We start from the raw sequence: 20061 nt of genomic DNA, 5'->3' as shown, positions 1-20061 counted from the left end.
CAGCTTGCCCCAGGAAGCCATGGAAATGGAAACTTGAAAATGGGGGGCCGGGGGCACCAACAGGCCAGCTCCACTTGGCCTGGCTGCTTCTTCCTTTGGGCTTAGAAAGTACTTCTGGGGGTGCAGGGGAGGGGTGGATTCAGAGGAGGGGCAGAGGACAGTGCAGCGGGGGGTGGGGTGTCTGGGCTGCATGGCAGAGTGGAGGCTGACCCTGTGGAAGGTGGAATATGCCCCGCCCTGCCCCCTGCGCTGCATACATCACCTCCCCCTAGAATAGCAACTCTGGAGGGGGAGTGGGGAAGTTCTCAGATCGCCGTTCTCTCCTTCCCACAGCAGGTTCACAGCTCTGGGTGCGACCTGCTTTCCCTGCGGGGCCTGCTGCTCTGCCCTCACCCTCACTCCCATGCCCCTCCGGGTCACAGGACCCCTCCTCTGCCAGGAGGACGCTCCCTGTCCTTGGTACATCATGCCACCCCTGGCTACTACCCATCTCCAAGCTGGGACTGTCATGCTCCTCCTCAGTCTCCTTGAAACAGAAGTAAACTCAGTGCACACACACACACACACACACACACACACACAGCACCAAGGGCACTAGTGAGGGTCTACACGTTGGTCACTAAGGTGGGGTGGACTGCAGTGGTTCTAGGTGAGGGACCTAATACATGGCAACCACCTCCACATAAAGCTGGGGGTCCCCAGTGGGGGTGAATGGGGCCTCTTTGCCTTGTCACATAGCCTCAGGGCCCAGGGTCTCCTGTTGGCCTCTGCAGCACCCCAGATTCGGCAGAAACTCCGCTGCTGTCCTTTGGGTTTCTTCCCGAAATGGCAGGACAGGCTCAAGCCCTGGTTCTGGGAAATGTCCCAAATGCTAGTATAATGGGGGAGGCACAACTTGGACTGGAGAACAGTGGCAGAGACAATACCCCAGCTGAGCAGAGCTGGGGTCAGCACAAGTGCAGGAGGGGACCCAGAGAGAAGGTTCTCCACCCAACCACCCAGGCAGGAGAGGTATAGGAAGAGGGAAAGGGGCAGTGTTGGGGGTGGGTGGAAGTGAGGCAGGAGAGCCGTGTCTGCTCTTCCTGCCCACTCACCCCCCAGACTGGATGAGGTTCCAAGCAGTGGGGGTACTCCCTTTTCCTCGGGACCAGCTGTGGGGCTGACCTCTTGCCCCAGCACCGTGGGAATGGAGGAGGCCAGGCAAGAGAGCCTCAAAGTGCCTCCAACAAGGGAACCACTCCCCCTCCCCCGTTATTTCTGGCTCCATTTACTTGGTCAAGAAGATTGTCGGCGGTAATGCAAATTAGGAGGTGTTGGAGGTGCTGGCCAACACCCATCCTGTCCCCGCTCCTCCCGCCCCCATGCCCACAACTGCTTGGAACATCTGTGAGATGTATTGGTGACCCTGCCTTTGGCTGACTTGGCAAGGAGGGTGGGGGAAGCAATCAGCTGTGGCTGGGTTCTCGGGGGTGTCTTCCTTTTCCCAAGAAAGGAGCAGGTGCTGCGGAAGGAGGCTCCCTATCGATGCCAGGACCTCCCTTACGCTGGCTTCTTCCTGCTCTTGGCTCTGCCAGGCCTTGCTGGGTCATGTGGTAGCTGCTTAGATGGTGGACACCATGAGCCAGTGAGTCCTGAACCACAGTCTTCTCCTCTCCCAGGCCAGCAGCACCATCTACAGCCCTGGGCTGTACATGTGACACCTGAGGGCCAAGGATGGCCAAGGATGGCCAAGGATGGCCAAGGAGCAGGGTCGGGGCAGGAGGTGCACAGCGTACAGCTTGGACACCTTGCCCCACTCCCTCCCAGGCTGCAGCCACCTTGCTCTTGATCCAACCTGCCCATCCATCTGACCTCGATTCTCACTGTGGTTGCCAGAGTTGCTGTCTTCATCCTTGCTGAGGGAGCAATGGACTGGTCCGGCTCCCCCTTGCCCTGTAAGGAGCACACCACACCATCCCTCCCACATCCTCCCGCTCTGCTTTGTTAATCCTCATCAGCTGGTTGAGGTGTTTCTCATTAGCGCAGCTGACTCACCACACACCCCCCTCCCTGTTAGCGACTGGCTCCTGAAAGGAGCTGCTGATGTCCTCAGCTGGCCGTACTGCACAGCCCGGCATGGGCAGGGGACCACGTGCCATGGGGCGCTCGGCCAGCTCCAGCTTTGACTGTGTGCTGAAGACAGTGAGAGAGAGAGGTCCCAGGACCTTAACAGAGGTATTCCCTCCCGCAGAACCTGTCCTGCCCTCTTCCCCTTCCTGGGAGCCTTAGAGACACATATCACCCCACACCCCATGCCGCATATTCTGTAATCATCTGCTGTCCACCCTGTGTCCTTCCTTCTGGTCTGGTCCTGCATGAAAAAAAAGCAGAAGGAGCACTCCGGGGTCCCAACCCCTCCCACCCCTGCCCGGATGTTTGTCCTCTTCTTTGTTGGGGAGGCACAGGATGGAGGCTGTGACTGTGAGGGACCTGGGCAGGGGGCACATGGCATTACTGTATCCCCTCACAGCCCCTAGCAATGTGGCGCCTTGCACCTGAGCCTTCCCCGGGTCCCTAGACATCGAGGAGACAAGCTGCCAGGTTCTGTATCCGCTGTCCCCTCACTCCCCTCACCCTGGTGACAAGGGGAATGGCCCGCTTGCGGGGGACTTCAGCTCTTTCCCACATCTGTGGTTATGGGGCGCCCCTGCCACTGCACCAGCTCATTCCCAGGTCCCTCTGACCAAGGGTCAGGAGTTCCATTGGCCTCGTGTGTCCTGAGGCTAACCCCTGCGCGTCTGCTAGTCACTCAAGTCCCTTTGTCAGGGGCATTCAGAGACCCAGACAGGGGCCCAGAAACTCTGCACTGCACTGCTTCCTCCACGGGCGTGAACTGAGCAGGGAACTGTTGGCAGCACTGAACATTCATGTGTCAGAGCTTCTAGAACTTTTTTTTTAAGAATTATTTATTTATTTTTATTGGAATGTCAGAGGAGAGACAGAGGAAGATCTTCCCTCCGTCGATTCACTCCCCAAGCGGCCGCAACGGCCAGTGCTGTGCCGATCTGCAACCAGGAGCCAGGAACTTCTTTCCGGGTCTCCCACACAGGTGCAGGGTCCCAAGGCTTGGGGTCATCCTTGACTGCTTTCCCAGGCCACAAGCAGGGAGCTGGATGGGAAGTGGAGCTGCCGGATTAGAACTGGCGCCCATATGGGATCCTGACACGTTCAAGGCGAGGACCTTAACCATTATGCTATCGCGCCGGGCCCTAGAAGTTTTTAAAGGTGTATTTATCTGAAAGGCAGAATGACGGGAAGCGGAGAAACAGAAATCCTCAGTTTGCTGGGATACTCCCCAGTGATTACAGTGGCTGGAACTGGACCAGTCTCCCATAGGGGCCAACTTCTGCTGCTTTCCCAGGCACATTAGCAAGGAACTGAATGGGAAGTGGAGCAGCTGGGATTCAAACTGGCCATATGGGATGCCAGCACCGTAGGCTTTATGTGTTGCACTCCACCCGGTATCAGCCCCTAGAACTTTCTTTCTCTGGGCTTATGGAGGAAGACTTGTTACATGGGAATGGCTGGCCCTACCTTTCTTGGCATTCAAGTGGCCATTGTTCACAGCCAGAGAGGAGCTGGGGAGACTGCAGCTCAGTCCATTCTGGGAGGGACACAGAACGGCCTGCATGTCTATAACCAAGCTTCAGGACTCCTGTGAGCCACGGCCCCACCACCGCCACCGCCGCCACCACCACCACTTTTGTTTTCCGATGTGCTCTCAGCCAGGAAGGGCCACGTGGAAACACCAGGCACCAAGGTCTGTGAATAAATAGTTCAAGCCCTTTCTTCAAACGGAGAGCATGGCCTCCATGGGGCAGGGTCACAGGTTCACGACCCAGCTTTGACCTCCAAAGCGTGGGACTTCTGAGGCATCTGCTAAGCCTGAAGCCCTGCATTTAAGAGCCCTGAGGACAGGGGACACAGAGTCGCTCCTGTTGGGGACCTCGCCTGGCCCGTGACCTATGGCACCAATGTGAAGCAGCAGTTGCTACCAAGAAATGAGCTCCACCCCAGCCCCCAATTCAGGGACTGAAACTTCTTCTGGCCAGGCTGGGTGAACTTGAGCCCCCGTCCCATGTCAGGGCTGCTTTCTACCTGTTGTCACAAGTTATCTGTGACTAGCTGTGTGTCCCAGAGTCTCCCTAAATGGGGCTGCCCACCCACCTGCAGTAGTGGTCCCAGGAGACACTTTTTGGGGCCTCCTGCCACCATGGCTCCAGCCCACCCCAGCCACGGAGGGCACAGGCTGAGCGCAGATGGAGCAGGTAAGTTTATTTGGACTTCCAACTTGTTCCGCGAGCACATGAGCCCCATCCCTCTCCAGGCCCCCTTCCCCACGTCCTCAACCTGAGGAGCACTCAGGGTACAATGCCATTTGTCTCTGGAGTCTTGGGCCCCTTCCCCACTGGACACGACCTCTCCCTCCCCAGCACTGAGGAAGGAGGAGGTGAGGAAGGGCCTGGAAGAGCTGGATCGGAAGGGCACGAGCGTGGACAGCAGCGTCTGCGGCCACCCGCCCAGGGCTGCAAGCTGCTAGCGAGCGGCTGGTGGGGCGGGGTTGGGGGTGGGCTCACTTGGGGCGGCAGGCTCTTGCCCAGGAGGCTCCCACCCCAGCCGCCTGCTCCCCATCCTTCTGAGGTAGATTTCACGGAGGGAATGTGGGTTGAGGGGCATGGGAAGGGGGTTAGCTCTTTTGAAGTAGATCTCCCGGGCACCCTGGGCCCCTTCCTAGGTCCTGGCCTGGAAGACAGGGGCCGACGACGCCTGTCCATGCGTCACACGCGGGCTCTAGGGCACCTGTGGTATCAGCGGCTTGGGTAGGGGCAAGGCTGGGGGGATTTGTGGCGGGGGGGGAGGATCTGCCTTGACAACCTGTGCTATGTGCCAGGGCTCCAGGAGGCAGGCACAGGCTGGGGCCACAGGGGAGGCCCCCTGCCCCTCCTTTCCCACCCTCCCTAAGCCCTAAAGCAGCCAGAGTGTGGGAGACTGGCTGGCCTGCAGGGAGTGGCCACAGATGAAGCCGCCTGCATGTCCCATGGTAGCTGGTGCTACCAGCCTGGGTGGGCTTCAAGTGGAGAAGCCAGCATTACTGTACAGGCAGGCTCTGAACGCCACGGGGACATGTGCCCCAGACAGAGCACAGCCTGGGACAGATGGATGTCAGGGGAGGGGTTGGGGGAGGGCTCCTGGATTCCTCTGACATTCTCCCCCTCCCCCAGCCCAAGCACTAGACACATTCTTAACTCCAACCCTGTTTCAGAACAGAAAAGCAGAGGGAGAGGCCTGGGAGAGGTCTACCCCTCCCCACCCCAGCCTGAAGCACCCCCCCTCCTCCGTGGAAGCCAGGAAGGTTGGCAGGGAGGGGGCGCTTAGTGGACCTCCTGGAAGAGCCAGAGTTGAGTGGTGCCTGGGCCGGGGAAGATGGCACACACATTGACTCAGGAGCTAGTGGAGGTATCTGGGGGTTGCGGGGGGCTGGCGCCCCCCACCAGAGTCATGCAGCATTCAAAGTGAGTGAGAGAGTTTGGGCTGGGGGGCGAGGGCAGAGGGTAGAGAGACAGCTAGTGGGGGGAGGTGCCCTAGATCTTGCTGTTCTCCAGGTGGGAGTCAATGTGTTTGATGAGGGCGTCATCCGGGTACCCCACAGGGAAACCCAGTTGGCAGAGGGGGCAGCTACGGATGTCGGAGCCCACCGTCTCCATCAGCAGCTGCGGGGAGAAAAGGAAGTCACTCTTGGGCCCCAGACCTCACTCAAGGGCCCCATACCCATCATCCCCACCACCAGCTCAAAATCCACTGCCCAGTCCCGGGGCCCGGCTTTCACCAGGAGGTCCTTGCTGAGCTGACCAAGGCAACAGCAGGCCAGCCTGTCACCCCCACCCCCACATCTGTCCCTAGCCAGAAGCCAAGGCACTGCACAGTCTTCTCTCCGGGCCTGGAACTTTTTTTTTTCTTGTTGCTGTTCCTTGTTAGTGTCCAGGGGTGGCTCTGTGATCAGTGAAATGACGAAGCCCCAAACAGAGCTGGCCATCGGGACAGAGGACACATGCAGGCAAGGGCAGGGATATTGTGACCAGTATCTGCTGCCCTCGCCACAGCAGCCAGGCCCTGCACACGGGGCTCTGTGCTCACTGCCTTCCTCTCCGGAGGATTAGCAGCTTGCAGTAATTCCCACAGAGAGGACTAGGAACACTTGAAGCACAAGCCAGCAATGCACGGCCCAGTGCCCATCAGAGAAAGAGCACAGAGGCGCAGGGGAGGGCCCCCAAGCAACAGCCTGGGGACAGGGCACCTTGCCCTCCAAGCCCTCAAGCAGAGGGTTGGATTCTGGGGTCTCCTCACACATGCACACCTTGGCTCCTTAGACTTCCCCTGTCCGCCCCCTGACACCCCATCCCACTCACGTTGATGGACGGCCAGGACTGCGCGTGCTCAGCGTGGGTGTAGGCGGTGGCTGCGGGCGATTCAGGGATGGGGAAGCCCGCGCAGAAGGAGGCGCAGCGGATGGTGCCGGCCTCGGGGCTGGGCGGGCTGGCGGGCACGGCCCACTCCTCCTCCTCCGACGGCTGCTTTTCGAAGCGTAGCCGGATGCCCTCGAAGGCGCGCCGTGGGCTGAGTGGCCGCGCCGCGGGGCTGTAGAGCTCGCCGCCGTAGGTGCGCGGCTTGGGCAGCGTGGCTGCCTCGGCCTGCAGCCAGGCCGGGGAGGCGCCCGCGTAGGCCGCGCCCTCCGCCAGCTCCGAGTAGCTGCGGCGGCCCTGGAAGCCGGCCTTCACGTGGTGGCTGGGCGGCTTGGCGTAGGTGCGCTCAGCCAGCGTCCTGTCCGCAGGCGGCGGTGGTGGCGGCGGTGGCCGGGGCTGCGGTGCCGGGCAGCTGGAGGGCGCCGGGGAGCGCCGCTGCGGGCTGGGGCACTGGCAGGGCGGTGGCACGGGCGAGCGGCGCTGCGGGACGGGCGACGGGCAGGAGGGCGAGGCGGGCGAGCGGCGCTGCTGGGGTGAGGGGCACGGGGGCACGGGCGAACGGCGCTGCGGGACGGGCGACTGGCATGGGGGCGCTGCTCGGGCCGGCGGGGACGGCGAGGGGCACTGGGAGGCCGGGGAGTGACGCTGCGACAGTGGCGAGTGTCTCTGGCCTGGAAGAGGGGGGCGGAGCAGGACAGGCCAGAGAGTAGGGGAAGAAGGAAGGTACACAAAGAGGTGGGGAAAAGACGTTAGAACTGAGGAGCCAGGGGCTGCACGGGGCCACACCCAGCACCCCCATCCAGGTCAGCACAGCACCGGCTCACCGCAGCTGCGGGTCTGCTCCTGTAGCAGGGTCCTCAAGATTCGGCCCTGCAGGGAACTCAGCTCCCGAAGCCGCCCCAGCTCCTCGGTCAGCTCTGTGTAGGCCAATGCCAAGTTCACCCTGAAGTCAGAGGGTGGCAGGGAGTCAGGAAGAGAGAAGGGGATGCCGTGAGTCTTTGAACCCCTTGCACCTGCCAGCTCCCCTCCCCCAGCTCTAAGAATCCTGACCTCTGCTCCCAGAACACCACTCCCCAATGCCAGGGCAGGCTGGAAGAGGCAGGGATGGTGTCCCCCTGCACACCAGGCCTTGTCCAAACCCAAACCTCTACTGCTCTGTGTTTTCCTACTCAGTGCAAAAGCTGTGATGAGGAATGAAGAGCTATACTGACTTTATGGTTATCGTGAATTCTCTCAGAGTGCGTGCTGCCAAGTGTGGGCATGGTCTGTGTGCTGGGGGAGATGCCCCGGGGCCAGGACCACTGCTGCCCAGCCTGTCCAGAGCCTGTAAGTGAAGGCAGGGTCTCCTGGCTCGGGAAGGGATCAGCTGTTAACCTTGACTCCAGGTCTGTCTGCTCCTAGGCCCAGCGCTCCGATTTCACCCTCACGCCTGCCTGGGGGGCTCCTCTCAGTCCTGCCCCTGCCAGGACCTCCCAGGGCTGGGTGGCCCAAGCCCTCCCCCAACACCCACTTCAGGCTGTGCCCTGCACACATGCAGGGGGCACCACCTGCCCTGAGTGCTGTCTCTGGAGCTTCCCTGGAGTTCCTGGGAGGGAGGCTGTGGGGACTCTGTCTTTGGGTTTCCATACCAACACCTCACCTAGGACCCTGGGGCCCAGCCAGTGGTCACAGGGTGACCATGCAACCGAGCTGCCCTGCACATGTTTCTTTCATATTCCGTTTCTCCTTCCTGCTTCCTGCCTGGGCCTCCTGGACATCTGCCTGCCCCAGCTGGGAACAGACTCGGTTTAGCCATGCTGGGTCTTGCCCACTTCCTGTTTCAGCCTCACTCGCTGGGTCACTCTGAACATGAAGCCATCAGGGGCTATGGCTCCAGGCGTGCCCTACACTTCCTCCCTCTGTGGCGTGTGTGCCCTCTCCATGACCTCAGCACAGGCTCTGCCATGGGCCTGGCCTCGGGTTGAGAAGGCAAGGCAAGGATGAAGCTGTCTGGTGGGCAGAGGGTGCAGTGGCAGAGCACCCTAGCCCCTGTTCACCAACTGGCTCTCTCCTGGTCCTCGGGAAGAGCTGGGGAGATAATCTGCCCCCCCTTCATAACAAAATGACTTGGAACCCAGTTGGGCCAGAGCCAGATTCTTGGCCCATGGCCGGGATCTGGGGGACAACCTCTCTGATTGGGGAGGGTGAGCCTTCACCCAGGTACTGGCGGGCAGGGTCTTCCAGGAGGTCTGGCCGAGCCCCGCAGGGCCCTGGGTCCCTCCACATCACCACCCTGTTTTTGCTGAGTGTCTTCCATGCTCCCCTACCCTCTTCTCTCCCAGCACACTACGAGGTCCAGCTGTGACCCACATCAACCCAGGAGCTCCTCCAGGGAGGACCTTCTTCAGACACAGGGCAGGGGCTGGGCGTCCCCCATAGGACTGCGAGCTCTGCCATGGCCTGGCAGCAGGGGGCAGGAGGGATGCTGGGCAGGGCGCTGAGGGAGTGTTGTCCTCCATCCCCAGCATCACTGCTGTATCTCAGGTGACAGATACAGGTCGCTACCTTCACACTCTGTTTCACGGGTCTCACCTGCTACACTCAGCACCCAGGCCCCTGTCTCTCTGCGGCACACCTTCCCTGTCTAAACAACAGCGATCCAGTTTCCACAGCCCAGCTCCCAGCACCCTAGCCATACGGACCACAGGAATGGAAAGCAGCAGCCTGAGCCCCTGAATGCTCAGACCCCTCCCAGCTCTGGACACCAGGTGCCTGGAGCAAGCAGAGCCCTGGGTACCCTCACAAGCTCCTCTGAGACGCTGGCCAGGTGAGGGGACCTGGCCACCTCCTCATGTCCCATGGCCCTTTGGGAGCTACCCGTCACAGGGGCATCTCTCCTAGCCTTAAGATGCACAGGCCCAGGGCTGATGCAATGGCCCAATTGGCTAATCCTTTATCTTGCAGTGCTGACATCCTATAAGAGCGCCAGTTTGTGTCCCGGTTGCTCCACTTCCCATTCAACTCCCTGCTTGTGGCTGGAAAGCAGTGCAGGATGACCTAAGGCTTGTACTGTGCACCTGCATGGGAAACCCGGAAGAAGCTCCTGGCTCCTGGCTACCGGGGATCATTGGCCGTTGCGGCCATTTAGGGAATGAATGAGCAGATGGAAGATCTTTCTTTCTGTCTCTTCCTCTCTGTAGATTTATAGATGCCTTTCCAAATTCCAATAAAAGTAAAGAAATTGTTTTAAAAAAAAAAGTGCACAGGCCTGTGGCTGGCACTGTGGCATATTACCATAAAACTACCATCTGTGACACTAGCATCCTATGTCAGAACCAGACCATGTCCTGCAAGCTCCAGTTCATGTTCAGGGCCCCTTCTAACAACCCAGTGGAAGATGGCCTAAGTGCCATCCGTAGAGGTGACAGAATTGTTTGGCGTCCTCCTGGGCCAGCCCTGGAGGTTGTAGCCATCTGAGGACTAAACCAGCAAATGAAAGATCTCTTTTCTCTCTTCCTCTAACTCTTTCAAATAAGTAAATAAATCTTTAAAATACAGAAAGTGCACAGCCCTGGGTTACTGAGTACGATACCGACCCAAATGACTCACTGACAACACTGCCAGTTCAGTGGAAAAAAATCTCAACTTCACAACACAACCCAGAGTCACACACGTGCACCTCCACCACACCCCGTTTCCTGACTTCCTGGCCCGCACTACACCTCCTGACTGGAAGCAGAAGAATGAGGCTGCATTTGGCTGCTGTCTGATGGCTGAAGCCCACAGGGAGCAGCCCGGTGGAGGCTCTCTGAAACAGGAGAGACACAGGGTCATGGGCACTGCTGGTCATCTTCAGCAGCACTCATTGCGGGCCAGACGTTGTGCCGAGAGACCTTCGCAACCCTATGACCACATTGCCACTGTCAACATCTCCATCTGAGAGGCGAAGAAACGGAGGCATCCAGAGATGAGCCTCCTCGGCCCAAGTCCTCCAGCCTAAGTTCGGGCTACGGATGGCTGTGCGCTCCTGTCTCCCACAGAACTGGGCAAGTGGGAGAGGAGAGGCAGGCAGGCTGCTGCCAGGCAAGGAGGTGCCTGGGAACCTTGGAAGTGGCCTGGGAGCTCTGGGAACTGCCACATGACTCAGGGAGGACAGAGGAAGGAGGAGATCAGAATGAGGAAGGGTCGGTTCAGGGTCACAGAGTGGCAGTGGCATAGCACCAGGATGCAAAGTTCAGTGGGCTGAGCTGGCAGGAAGGCAGATGCCCTGGGCCCAGCTTGTTGCACCCCGCATATGCTCACTGACCCTCTCTCCCTTGGTCTACCCACAAGTAACCCAGGGAGCCTCATATTTCGTCCCTGGGCTGTGCTGGGCAAGCAGCTGAGATCAGAGGACTCAGGCACAGAGCCACTGGCTCCACAAGCCTGTGTGCCCTGAGTTGGCCAGGTGTCGTGACACGGGGCATTCTGCATACCACCCTGAACCTCACTGCAGCTGGGGGTCGGAGGTCAGGATGACAGCCGTGGCCAGGACCACATCAGGGATTTGGTTGGTGTGCTGGTGGGGGCCATGACTGAGCACAGAGCTGGAGTCAGGATTAGGAACACGCTGGAGCAGATGCACTCAGTCTAACAGGGCAGCTGGCCACGTGCTCAAAAGCATGATCTGATCGAACAGCGGGAGGAACTCAGAAACCCCACATTCCCAGCCCTTCTCTCCTGGCCCGAGGCTGCCCCCCAGCTGCACCCAGCACCTCAGCCCAGCAACGGGGGTGGGAGGGGGATGGGAATCTAAGGACCAAACTTTCCACCACCCACGGGCACACCCAGCACCAGCCCTCCGCCCGACCCTCAGGGAGGGGACCACAGGCACCAGGCCGTGGCGCAGCCTTGAGGTTGCGGGCCGAGGGGAGGTGCGGGCGGGGTGGGGGGGAGAGGAGGAAGTTGCTTTGCAAGAACCCAGGGCTCCACCACTTCCTCTCAGGCGCCTTGAGCCCTTCTCTCCCCTCGACCAGTGCTGACTTGTGGTCCCCAGGGCCCAGCGCTTGGTGGTAGTCCCTGCCAGCTCGCAGTAGAAACAGTGGGTGGCTGCTGGGCCTCAAAAGCCTCCCCCACGCTGCTGCACCGGGGAGGGAATGTCCATCCCCGACCTCCCCCGATTCCAGGCTGTCCTGGCTTAGACTAATTGCATCAGTGGTGTCCCTTTCACTTTTAAAAGTGAGCATCCCTTCATTAGAAAGGTGCCCCCTTCCGCAGTAAAGCAGAACCCGAACAGGAAAACGGCCAGGGGCACCAGGCTACACCTGTTTGAGATGGTTCAGGATCTGCGAGCACCTCCAGCTGCCAAATTTCCCATGAAGGCAAACTGCTCGCCCCGGGTGTGGCCTGGACAGGCTGGGGTGGTGCCAGCAGACAGGGGCCTGGTGAGAGGAGTCCCAAGACATTTCTGTAGGCAGCAAGCTAGTGTTCAGGGCCTCTAAAGGTGAAGAACAGGGCTGCGGAGGGGGGTTCCAATGGTAGACACAGTTGCCCTTGGCCCCACAGGTGGGCAGGCAAAATGCCACAGGACTGGCAGTTCAAGCACACCCATCCCTCATACTGACTTCAGAGGCCTTCTCCCGCACAGGGAGCCCCCCGGGCTGTAGAGGCTTGGAGGTTCACTCCTGCTGGGCACGGGTTACCCTGGCTGAGGCCGACTTGAAAGAGAGGAAGTAGGGGAGGGTGAGAAGCGTGAAAGGGGGAAGGCCCCGGACCTGCGGATTCTGGCGCAGAAGGCTGAGCTCAGGGGACGCGGGGGGTCTCCTCCGGCTTCCGTCCTGGACCCACCTCACACTGCCCTTGACCTCCGTGCAGAGTTTCCATCCTCTCTCTCAGAGTTCACACTTCTCACCCACCACTAACCGCAGCCCACGCAGAAGCTCGAGGGTGGGGGGTTGGGCGGAAAACCACCCAGGCTGCAACTGTGAGCCCCCCACCTGGGAAAAGCTCCCCTCTCGCACCCCTGGCCGAACCCCTTCCCTCTCAGGGCCTTCACTGCACCACCCCCTTCCCAGCACTGCCCCCCCTGCCAGAAGCCCTGCTTAGGGACCCCCAGGCCCAGAGTTCTGCATCTCCCACCCCCACCCCAGACCCTCCTCAGCAGCCCAGTGGGCTCCACACCCACCAGCTGCCCTGTCACTGCTCTAGAGGCTGTTTTTCTGGGGCAGCGTGTCCCCCTGCTCCGTGGTCACCAGGAGCTTGATATTGCCTGAGAGTGGCAGCACAGTGTGGGGCTGGGCACCTGCTCCAGAGGAACCGCCGACGGCCAGTGCTTGTGAGCTGGAGGCCAGGAGCCAGCACAGCCAAGGCCTGCTCTGGGGCAAGGATGGCAGGCGGGAGGGCATTCCCAGCAGCATCAGTTTGGGAATCTGAGTCCAGCTGCAGAGTGCTGGGGGGGGGGGGGTCCAGACACAAGGACCCCCACACAGGTATAGGCTGTGCTCAGAACCGGGACCCTGCTTTGGCAGTCGCACTTGGGGGCCCTCACCTGGCAGACGCCCTCCCTGGGAGAATCCAGCCCTGGCACATCACTTACGAAAAGCTTAGGTTCCCTTTGGCCTGAGGGGACAGGTGGAAACAGAAGGGAAGAAGGGGGGCTGGGGATGGTGTGTATGTGGGGGGGAGTACCCAGAGCAAGTGGGAGGACAGGGGCGGGAACCCTCGGGAAGGGGCTGTTACCAAAAGGAGCTGAATTTATAAGAAAAGAAAACTACTGGGGGAGGGGGGGAACTTCCTCTGAGAATTTACCCGTGCCAAGCTGGGGCTGTCCGGAGATGCCCAGCCCACCAGGCAGCACGTAGCTGGGCAGACAAAGATGGGCCAGACACCAGGGAGGCCTGGGATGGCAGACCACAGGGAAGGAGGGGCAGAACCTGAGGGCGGCCACCTCTGGGAAAACTGGCTCAGAGCTCCCACTGGGGTGTGGGGGTGGGGGGGAGGGCAGCTCCCTCTTCAAGGGCTGGGTGGCAAAGGCCTGGGTGTTGGGAGGCCACGGACCGCGCTGGCCTATCGGATGGTAGGGAAGCTGCAACCTCCAAGATTCCTCATAGGCTGGCTCATATTCCCTCACCCTAGCACATGCAGTCCTGGTCCCTGGCATGATACCCGGGCCCTGCCCAGCCCAGCTCAGCTGCCTTTACCATCTCTAGCAACGGGGACTCCTGGAGTCCAGAGGGGCAAAGTCAAAGCTACGTGGCTTCACAAAGGCTGAAGATTGCAGGGGCCCCAAAGGCAGAGCCTCAGCCCTCTCCCGGGGTCCGGCTGGGTCAGGGAACCTTCAGTGCTGTTCCAGGAGACAGCTGGGCTGACCTGGGAGGCCGCAGCACGTGTGCACAGGCACAGGGGCTCCAGGTCTGGGCACACCGGCTGGACAGACCCCGAACCTGGCCACATGCCAGTGTGGAGCCATGCTACAGAGGCTCCAGCAGCTTAACGGCAGGCTGCCACCCAGTGCCACAAACCGAGTTCTCACACCGCCCCGCCCCGGCTAATGCAGTTCCACCCAGGCCCTCGGCCAGGCCGGGCAGGTGGAGATGGAGGAACCCCATTGGCCCACAGATGGGAGGAGGATGAAGGGGAAGCCCACCGTGAAGGCTTCTGAGTGCCAGATAGTTAGTGCCTGGCCCTCCAACAAAAGCAGGGAGGCTATGCCCCCCACTGCCCCGTGCAGGAGAGGCCCTAGGCGGAAGGCGCAAGGCTGTTTCTCAGAAAGAGGGAGGCATGTGCTCACATGCAGATGCGAAAGGTGGCAGCTCCACCCTTGTCTGCCCTGTGCTCCCTGCCAGCCGCCCCCCAACAAGACTCCTCCCCTGCCTCTCTGCTGGGCGGCTAAGGTGGTGACCCAGTGCTTGGCGAGCCCAGGGAGCCTGCACGCTCTCCTCTCCCGAGACAAGCAGAGGAGCACAGCAGACCCTCACTGAGAGGAGACGGCTAGCCCCAGTGCCTAGGCCTAGTTCCTGAGACGGGAGGAGAGGTCACCAACTCACCAGGGGACACCAGGTGCAGCAGCACGCACTGCTAAGCCAACCTTTGGTAGCCCCTGACTGCACAGAAACTTCCAGAACTCACCTGCTCGTTACATGCGGACCCCAGAGACACAAGCCATCTAGATAGCACACCCTTGGCACTGCCAGGAAAGCAACTCCACCATCCTTAGGGGACCAGAAGCCACCCCCGGGGGGTACTGGGACATACCTCCCCAGATCAAGGAAGCCAGGGTGGCAACTGTCACTTACTGATCATCCCGACTCTCTTCACCCATGCCATGTCCCGCTCCGATTGGTTGGAGGCCAGATCCTGAGGTGGGGGGTGGAGAGAGGGGAAAGAGACAACAGGTCAGTGGTTGGAGCCTGACCTACACACCTGCCGCCTGTGGGTGGCTCCTAGGGTTCCACATACCTGGGCCCGGCTCTCCTGCAGCTGCCTCAGCTCCCCCTGCAGCCCTCTCACATTCGGCCTGTAGCTGTTCCTCCCGCAGCTGGGCCCCCCGGGCCTCTCCCTGAGCAGCCTCCAGAGCCTCTTCCAGGCGCTGCCGCTCCAGCTCACTCACACTTGGGCGCGTAGGGCCTGGCCAGCCCGCTGGCAGGGAAGGGAACACTGTCAGGTTGGACCAACCACCCCCACTCACCCTCGCCAACATTCACACAAAGCAAAGCAGGCCAGGGTAACATCATAGGGAGCCCAAGAAAAAGAGAAACCAGAAGGATGAAGACTCCACAGTGAGTCACGGTGCCCCTGGCACGGGAAGGCAGGGGCTGAGCTGCTGTTTTCAAGCCTTCCTGGACCCAGGTCAGGACCCCCGGTGGGGGGGGGAGGAGGAGCTTCTGCAGGCTACACTCAGAGCATCCTCAGGGGCCTCTCCCAATCCCAATGTAAGACAACTCTGTGCAGTGGTGCCCTCTGCTGGCACACACAAGAATGGCAATGGGGTAGCTGGGGCTACAAGTGGGGAAAAAGTTGGGGTAGCAGCCGATGAGGCAAGGATACAATTGGTAAAGAGGGATGAAATGATCATGGAAGAAATTTAAGACGTTATAAGGGGAAAAATACTGTAAGTAACAAGAGGAAGAAAAGAGAATGAGGAAATAATGCCTCACCCACTTTCCAGTAGCCCTTGACCCTTATCAACCCTAATTAACTATGTACAAATCATCAACATAAATTAAAACTAAAAAAAAAAAAGATACTATAAGGGGATATTAAGCGAGCCAGAGGTGCCCAGTGGTGTTGAAACAGGTTGGGCTTGTGGACTGGGGGTGGTGGGACTGGGATGGGCTCAGAAGTTGGGGTTTATTGCAGAACTCTCACCATGATTGAGGGTTGTTTGTTCCCCTCTCAGCGCCAGGTAGTGCATGTCCAGGTCAGTACACGGTGGGGCAGGGGCGGGCGGGGACTCAGGGCTGGGGAAGGCGGCGTCTCGAAGGCCCTGTTGTTGCCGCAGCTGCTGCTCCAAGTCACAGATTTGCCGCAGGTGCGTCTCCACCAGGGCCCGCTGTGGGGAAGGCAGGGGAGGGGTGTCTGCAACAGGCCAGGGAGCTCCTGCGGGCTTCCTAAACCCAAAACATCCCACATCTGGGCCACCACAGCTCCCCACACAGGAGCCAAGGGCGTCTGCCAGTTGCCATGGGTGCAAAGCCGCCTCATTCAGTCACTGCAACCAGATGTTGCTGGCTATTGCTGGGACAAGGTCAGGGCTAATCACAGAGGGACACCCAGGGGATCGCCCAGCCCGGAGTCCAGGCATGGCCACCCCGGCAAGAGTGCCATAACCTCTCCCTTTGCAAATACAATTTAAGCACTTCAGCGCTTCTGCGACCCCCTTATAAAATGGGACAGTAGCAGCATGCCTGCCTCTCAGGGCTGCTGGGAGAATTTACGGGAAAAAGCAAGCATCAAGCCACCAGAACCACGCCCCTCATACAGGAAATACCAGAGACATGCTTCCAACCATTCCAGCAAAGTGTAGGGATGTGTGAGGCTGTTGTCCATCTATCAGAGGAGGGAGGGGGGTCGAGTGACATGACAAGGGTCACAGCTAGGAGCCCGCCTGCCCACCTGTCACAGCCATGACTGCCCACCGCCTGGGCGCCCCATTCCAGCAGTCATAGACTCTCTTGATGACACTCTCCCCTCACCCACAGAGCCCCCCAGGCATGATGCTTGCAGGGTGGCAGTGTGGCCAAGCAGGCACTCAGAGGCAGACACACAGTAAACACAAGCAGGGGCACATGATGGCCGCCCCTGTGCACACACTGCCCACAGGGACAGAGCCTCCAGCACCCTAGCCCGCTCCCGGCGGCGTCGGGCCTCACCATCTCCCCCAGCTCCGTTTCCAAGTCACTCTTCTCCACGCAGAGTTTCTCGTAAGCCTGGATCATCTCCCCGAGCTGCTCTTCCTGCTCCTTGTTGTTCTGCAACTGCATGGGGCCCCGAGGGGCTCTCAGGCCCAGCCTCAGCTGCCCAAACCCCCCTGAGGACCTGCAGCTGCGCACAGGAAGGCCCCTAAGGGGCAGAGGCCAGAGAGACCAGGGTGGGGGCACAGGGGGTCAGACAGGGAGGATCAGGAACATAGGCTGGGGTGGGGGGGCCTTGGTCCCGGAGGGGTGGGGCTCACCTCCTGCTGGAACTGGTTGAACCGCTGCTGCAGGCTGACCTTATCCACCTCCAGCAGGGAGCCATCCTTGATTTCATAGAGAGAGAAACCGTGCTCCTCGCCAAAGTCACTGATCAGCGGGTACTGCAGGCCAGGACAGGGCGTCAGGCAGGCTGGTGTTGGCCATATCTATGTGTGCCCTCCCACCAGTCTCTCCCAACGCCCATGGGTCCACGGTAGGGCATGTTTTTCAGACTTGGCTCCTCCTGCCTGGTGCTGGGCCCTTGAGATCCCCAGGACCGGTATGTGACCCCTCTTTAGTTGGAGCCCACCCCCAGCATTCTCACACGCGCACACGTACACTACCAGGCCCCTCCTCTCCCAGTTCTGACCTTGATCTCATAGACTTTGAGGCGGCGGCGCAGGGTGGCGTTTTCCCTCTCCAGGCCTCCTAGCCGCTCTTTGATGTCCCCATAGGCCGTGATGAGGGCAAAGTGGGAGGCGGAGCACATGTCCCCTCCCAGCGCAGGGTCTCCAGGCCCGTCCAGCCACACCTCGCTGGGCCCCAGGGCCTCCTGGCTCAGGATGCTGATGTCGTCCTCAAACATGGACTCCATGCTGAGGGCCTGGCCCAGGGCCCACACCCGGCCTCCTGGGGGGATCAGGAGCAACCGTGGAGAGGGGACAGCCCAGGGCTTGTCCTCCCTCACCCTCCTGCCCGGCCCTGGGATCTAATGAGGGGTCACCTGCCAGCTTCCTACCCAAAGTGCCCTCCCAGGCCACCAAGTCTCCTCCTTGCTGCTCCGCTTGGGGGTGGGGAGACTTACAAGCAGGCAGGCAAAAGCTCCTTCCAGAACCCACCAAGACCTGTGGAAGATAGAGCTGCCCTGTCCGCACTGGGCCTGCTCCAGAGCCCGCCAGAGCGCACTGCCCAGCCCCAGGTCTTCCCCAGATACCTTGCTGCCAAGCTCCTCATGCTAGGCCCCTGCACCTCCAGCCGCTGCCTAACGCAGGCCCCAGACCTGCTCAGGCCTACCAGCGAGCCGTGCCCCCACCCAACTCCCGCGCTTCCTCCTGCAGGCTCCCGGAGTTCAGGAAAAGGAAGCGCCTCCCCCAGCTGCACAGGGGCGGTGGCCACCATCCAGGCACTCTGGGCCCCTGACCCCGGGCCTACAGGAAGTCCTTGGCTGAGTGTCAGAGGCACCAAGCTGAGGAAGGGGCCAAGGGAGGTGGGTGGGCCGCGAGCGATTCCCCCGCCAAGGGCCCCAGCACCAGTGCGCCTGCACACGGGAAAAGGGGGAGCCCGGTGAGGGGGTAGAGATGACTCAGGGCTCCCGAAAGAAAGAGTAGGCAGCGAGGGGGTGCGCGTGTGTACTTCTCCCGGCCTGTTTATGAATGTGTGTCTGCGGCTGGCACGCAGGGGAGTGTGTCTGTGAATGAGTGTAGGTGTGTCACCGTCAATGGGCCCCGCGGCCCGGGGGTCGGGCAGGGCAGGGCTGGGCAGCAGCGCCCAAGGCGGCGGCAGTGGATGCGCGCGTGTGTGTGTGTGTGCACGCGTGCGTGAGCGTGTGGGCAGGTGCGCACGTTCGGCCGGGGTCACGTGAGGCACTATGGGAATGTCCGAGGTGTGCGCGCGCGAGCGCGGGGGGCTCGGCGGCGGAGAGGTGTGAGTGGAGATTGTGGGGCGCTGATCGCCCCAAGCTGGACGCAGGGGCGACGCAGGGCCCGCCCCGGGCTCAGACACTGGCCCCAGCACCGCCCGCACCCCGCTCCCCAAACCACCACCCCCCCTCGCTGCCAGCTCCTCTTAAGTGACTGAGTCTGAGTAAGGAGCGGGTGCGCGTGTGTAGGGCCGGCCCCACCTTTAACCCCCTGCTTCCCACGCCACCCCTGCCTCCTTCCCCGCCACCCCAACTCGCTCGCCGGTGCTCACCACACCCCCCACACACCCCTGCCCGCGCCCTCGGGTCCACCTCCACGGCGGGCTCTGTGCACCCCCCACCACCCCGGCCGCCCCGCCAAGGCCTCCTTTCCTCCGCATTCTTCCCTCGGCCCAGCGGCCCGGGCTGAGCGCGCCGCCACACGGGAGGCGGCGGGTGGGGAGGGGGTGCCGCAGCCGCCGGCCCCGGGCCCCCTCCTGCGGCCCCTCAGAAACTGTCGCCCCTCCCCTCTCGGGGGGGGGGGCCGAGACGGCTGCGGCACCCCCTCCCACCCGCCGCCTCCCGTGTGGTGGCGCCGCTCAGCCGGGCCCGTGGCGCCCGCCGGCCGAATGCCGGAGGAAAGGAGGCTTGGGGGGCGGCGGGGGTGGCGAGGCGGCGGACACCGAGCCTTTCCCCCCTCGCCGCCATCCGCTGCCCAGTGCCCGCCGGCCTCCCCGACTCTCGGGTCCACCCGCGCGACCCCCCGGCCGCCCGGCCGCCCGGCCGCCGCTCCCCTCCCCCGCCCTAGCCCCAGCCGGGCACTCACAGCTGCTGCCGGATCCTGCTTGCATTCGCAGCTTCCCCCCCTTCCCTCCGCCTGCTCCCTCCCAGACGGGCACCGGTGCCCCCACCCCCCTGGCACCGCGCTCCGCTCCGCGCCCTGTCGCCGCCGCCGGGTCTCTCCCCACCCCCCACCCCTCCCCCCAACCCCCTCCCTCCCGCCCGCCCCGCTCCTCCTCCGCCGCCGCCGCCGTCTCCTCCGCCTCCTCCTCCCCGGCTGCTCCGGGTTCCTGCAGCTGGGAGGGCGCCCGGGACCCCACCGCTGCCCCCCTGCACGTGGCGAAGGGCGGCCGCCCCCGGCGTGCGGCCTTGGCTGGCGGCGCGCCTGGCGCCCCCCGGCTTCCCGCAGCGCGCCCGGCCCGCGCCGCGCCCCCTCCCCGACGCGTGCCGGCGCAGTGTGGCGTGGTGGCGTGTGGCGGGGGCGTTTGCGGCCAGCGCAGGGGCACCGCCGCGGGGGCGGGGGTCTGTGGAG

At 61.8% G+C, this 20061-nt stretch overlaps 1 protein-coding gene across 1 annotated transcript; it reads right to left on the bottom strand.

The window, feature by feature from the left end:
* Positions 1-4289: 4289 nt before the first annotated feature.
* On the bottom strand, positions 4290-18625 carry TBKBP1 (TBK1 binding protein 1). Its single transcript, XM_058676094.1, is given in 12 exon segments — positions 4290-5750; positions 6447-7171; positions 7325-7443; positions 12441-12454; positions 14766-14813; positions 14916-14957; positions 14959-15113; positions 15825-16008; positions 16829-16933; positions 17131-17253; positions 17502-17761; positions 18066-18625. Coding segments are annotated over 11 exon segments (1869 nt in total). The 5' UTR covers positions 17727-17761; positions 18066-18625; the 3' UTR covers positions 4290-5621.
* Between the last annotated feature and the right edge of the window lie 1436 nt (positions 18626-20061).

This window comes from Ochotona princeps, chromosome 17 (genome assembly GCF_030435755.1).
Source record: "Ochotona princeps isolate mOchPri1 chromosome 17, mOchPri1.hap1, whole genome shotgun sequence".
Taxonomy (NCBI): domain Eukaryota; kingdom Metazoa; phylum Chordata; class Mammalia; order Lagomorpha; family Ochotonidae; genus Ochotona; species Ochotona princeps.
This window is presented reverse-complemented; position numbering and strand designations above follow the sequence as displayed.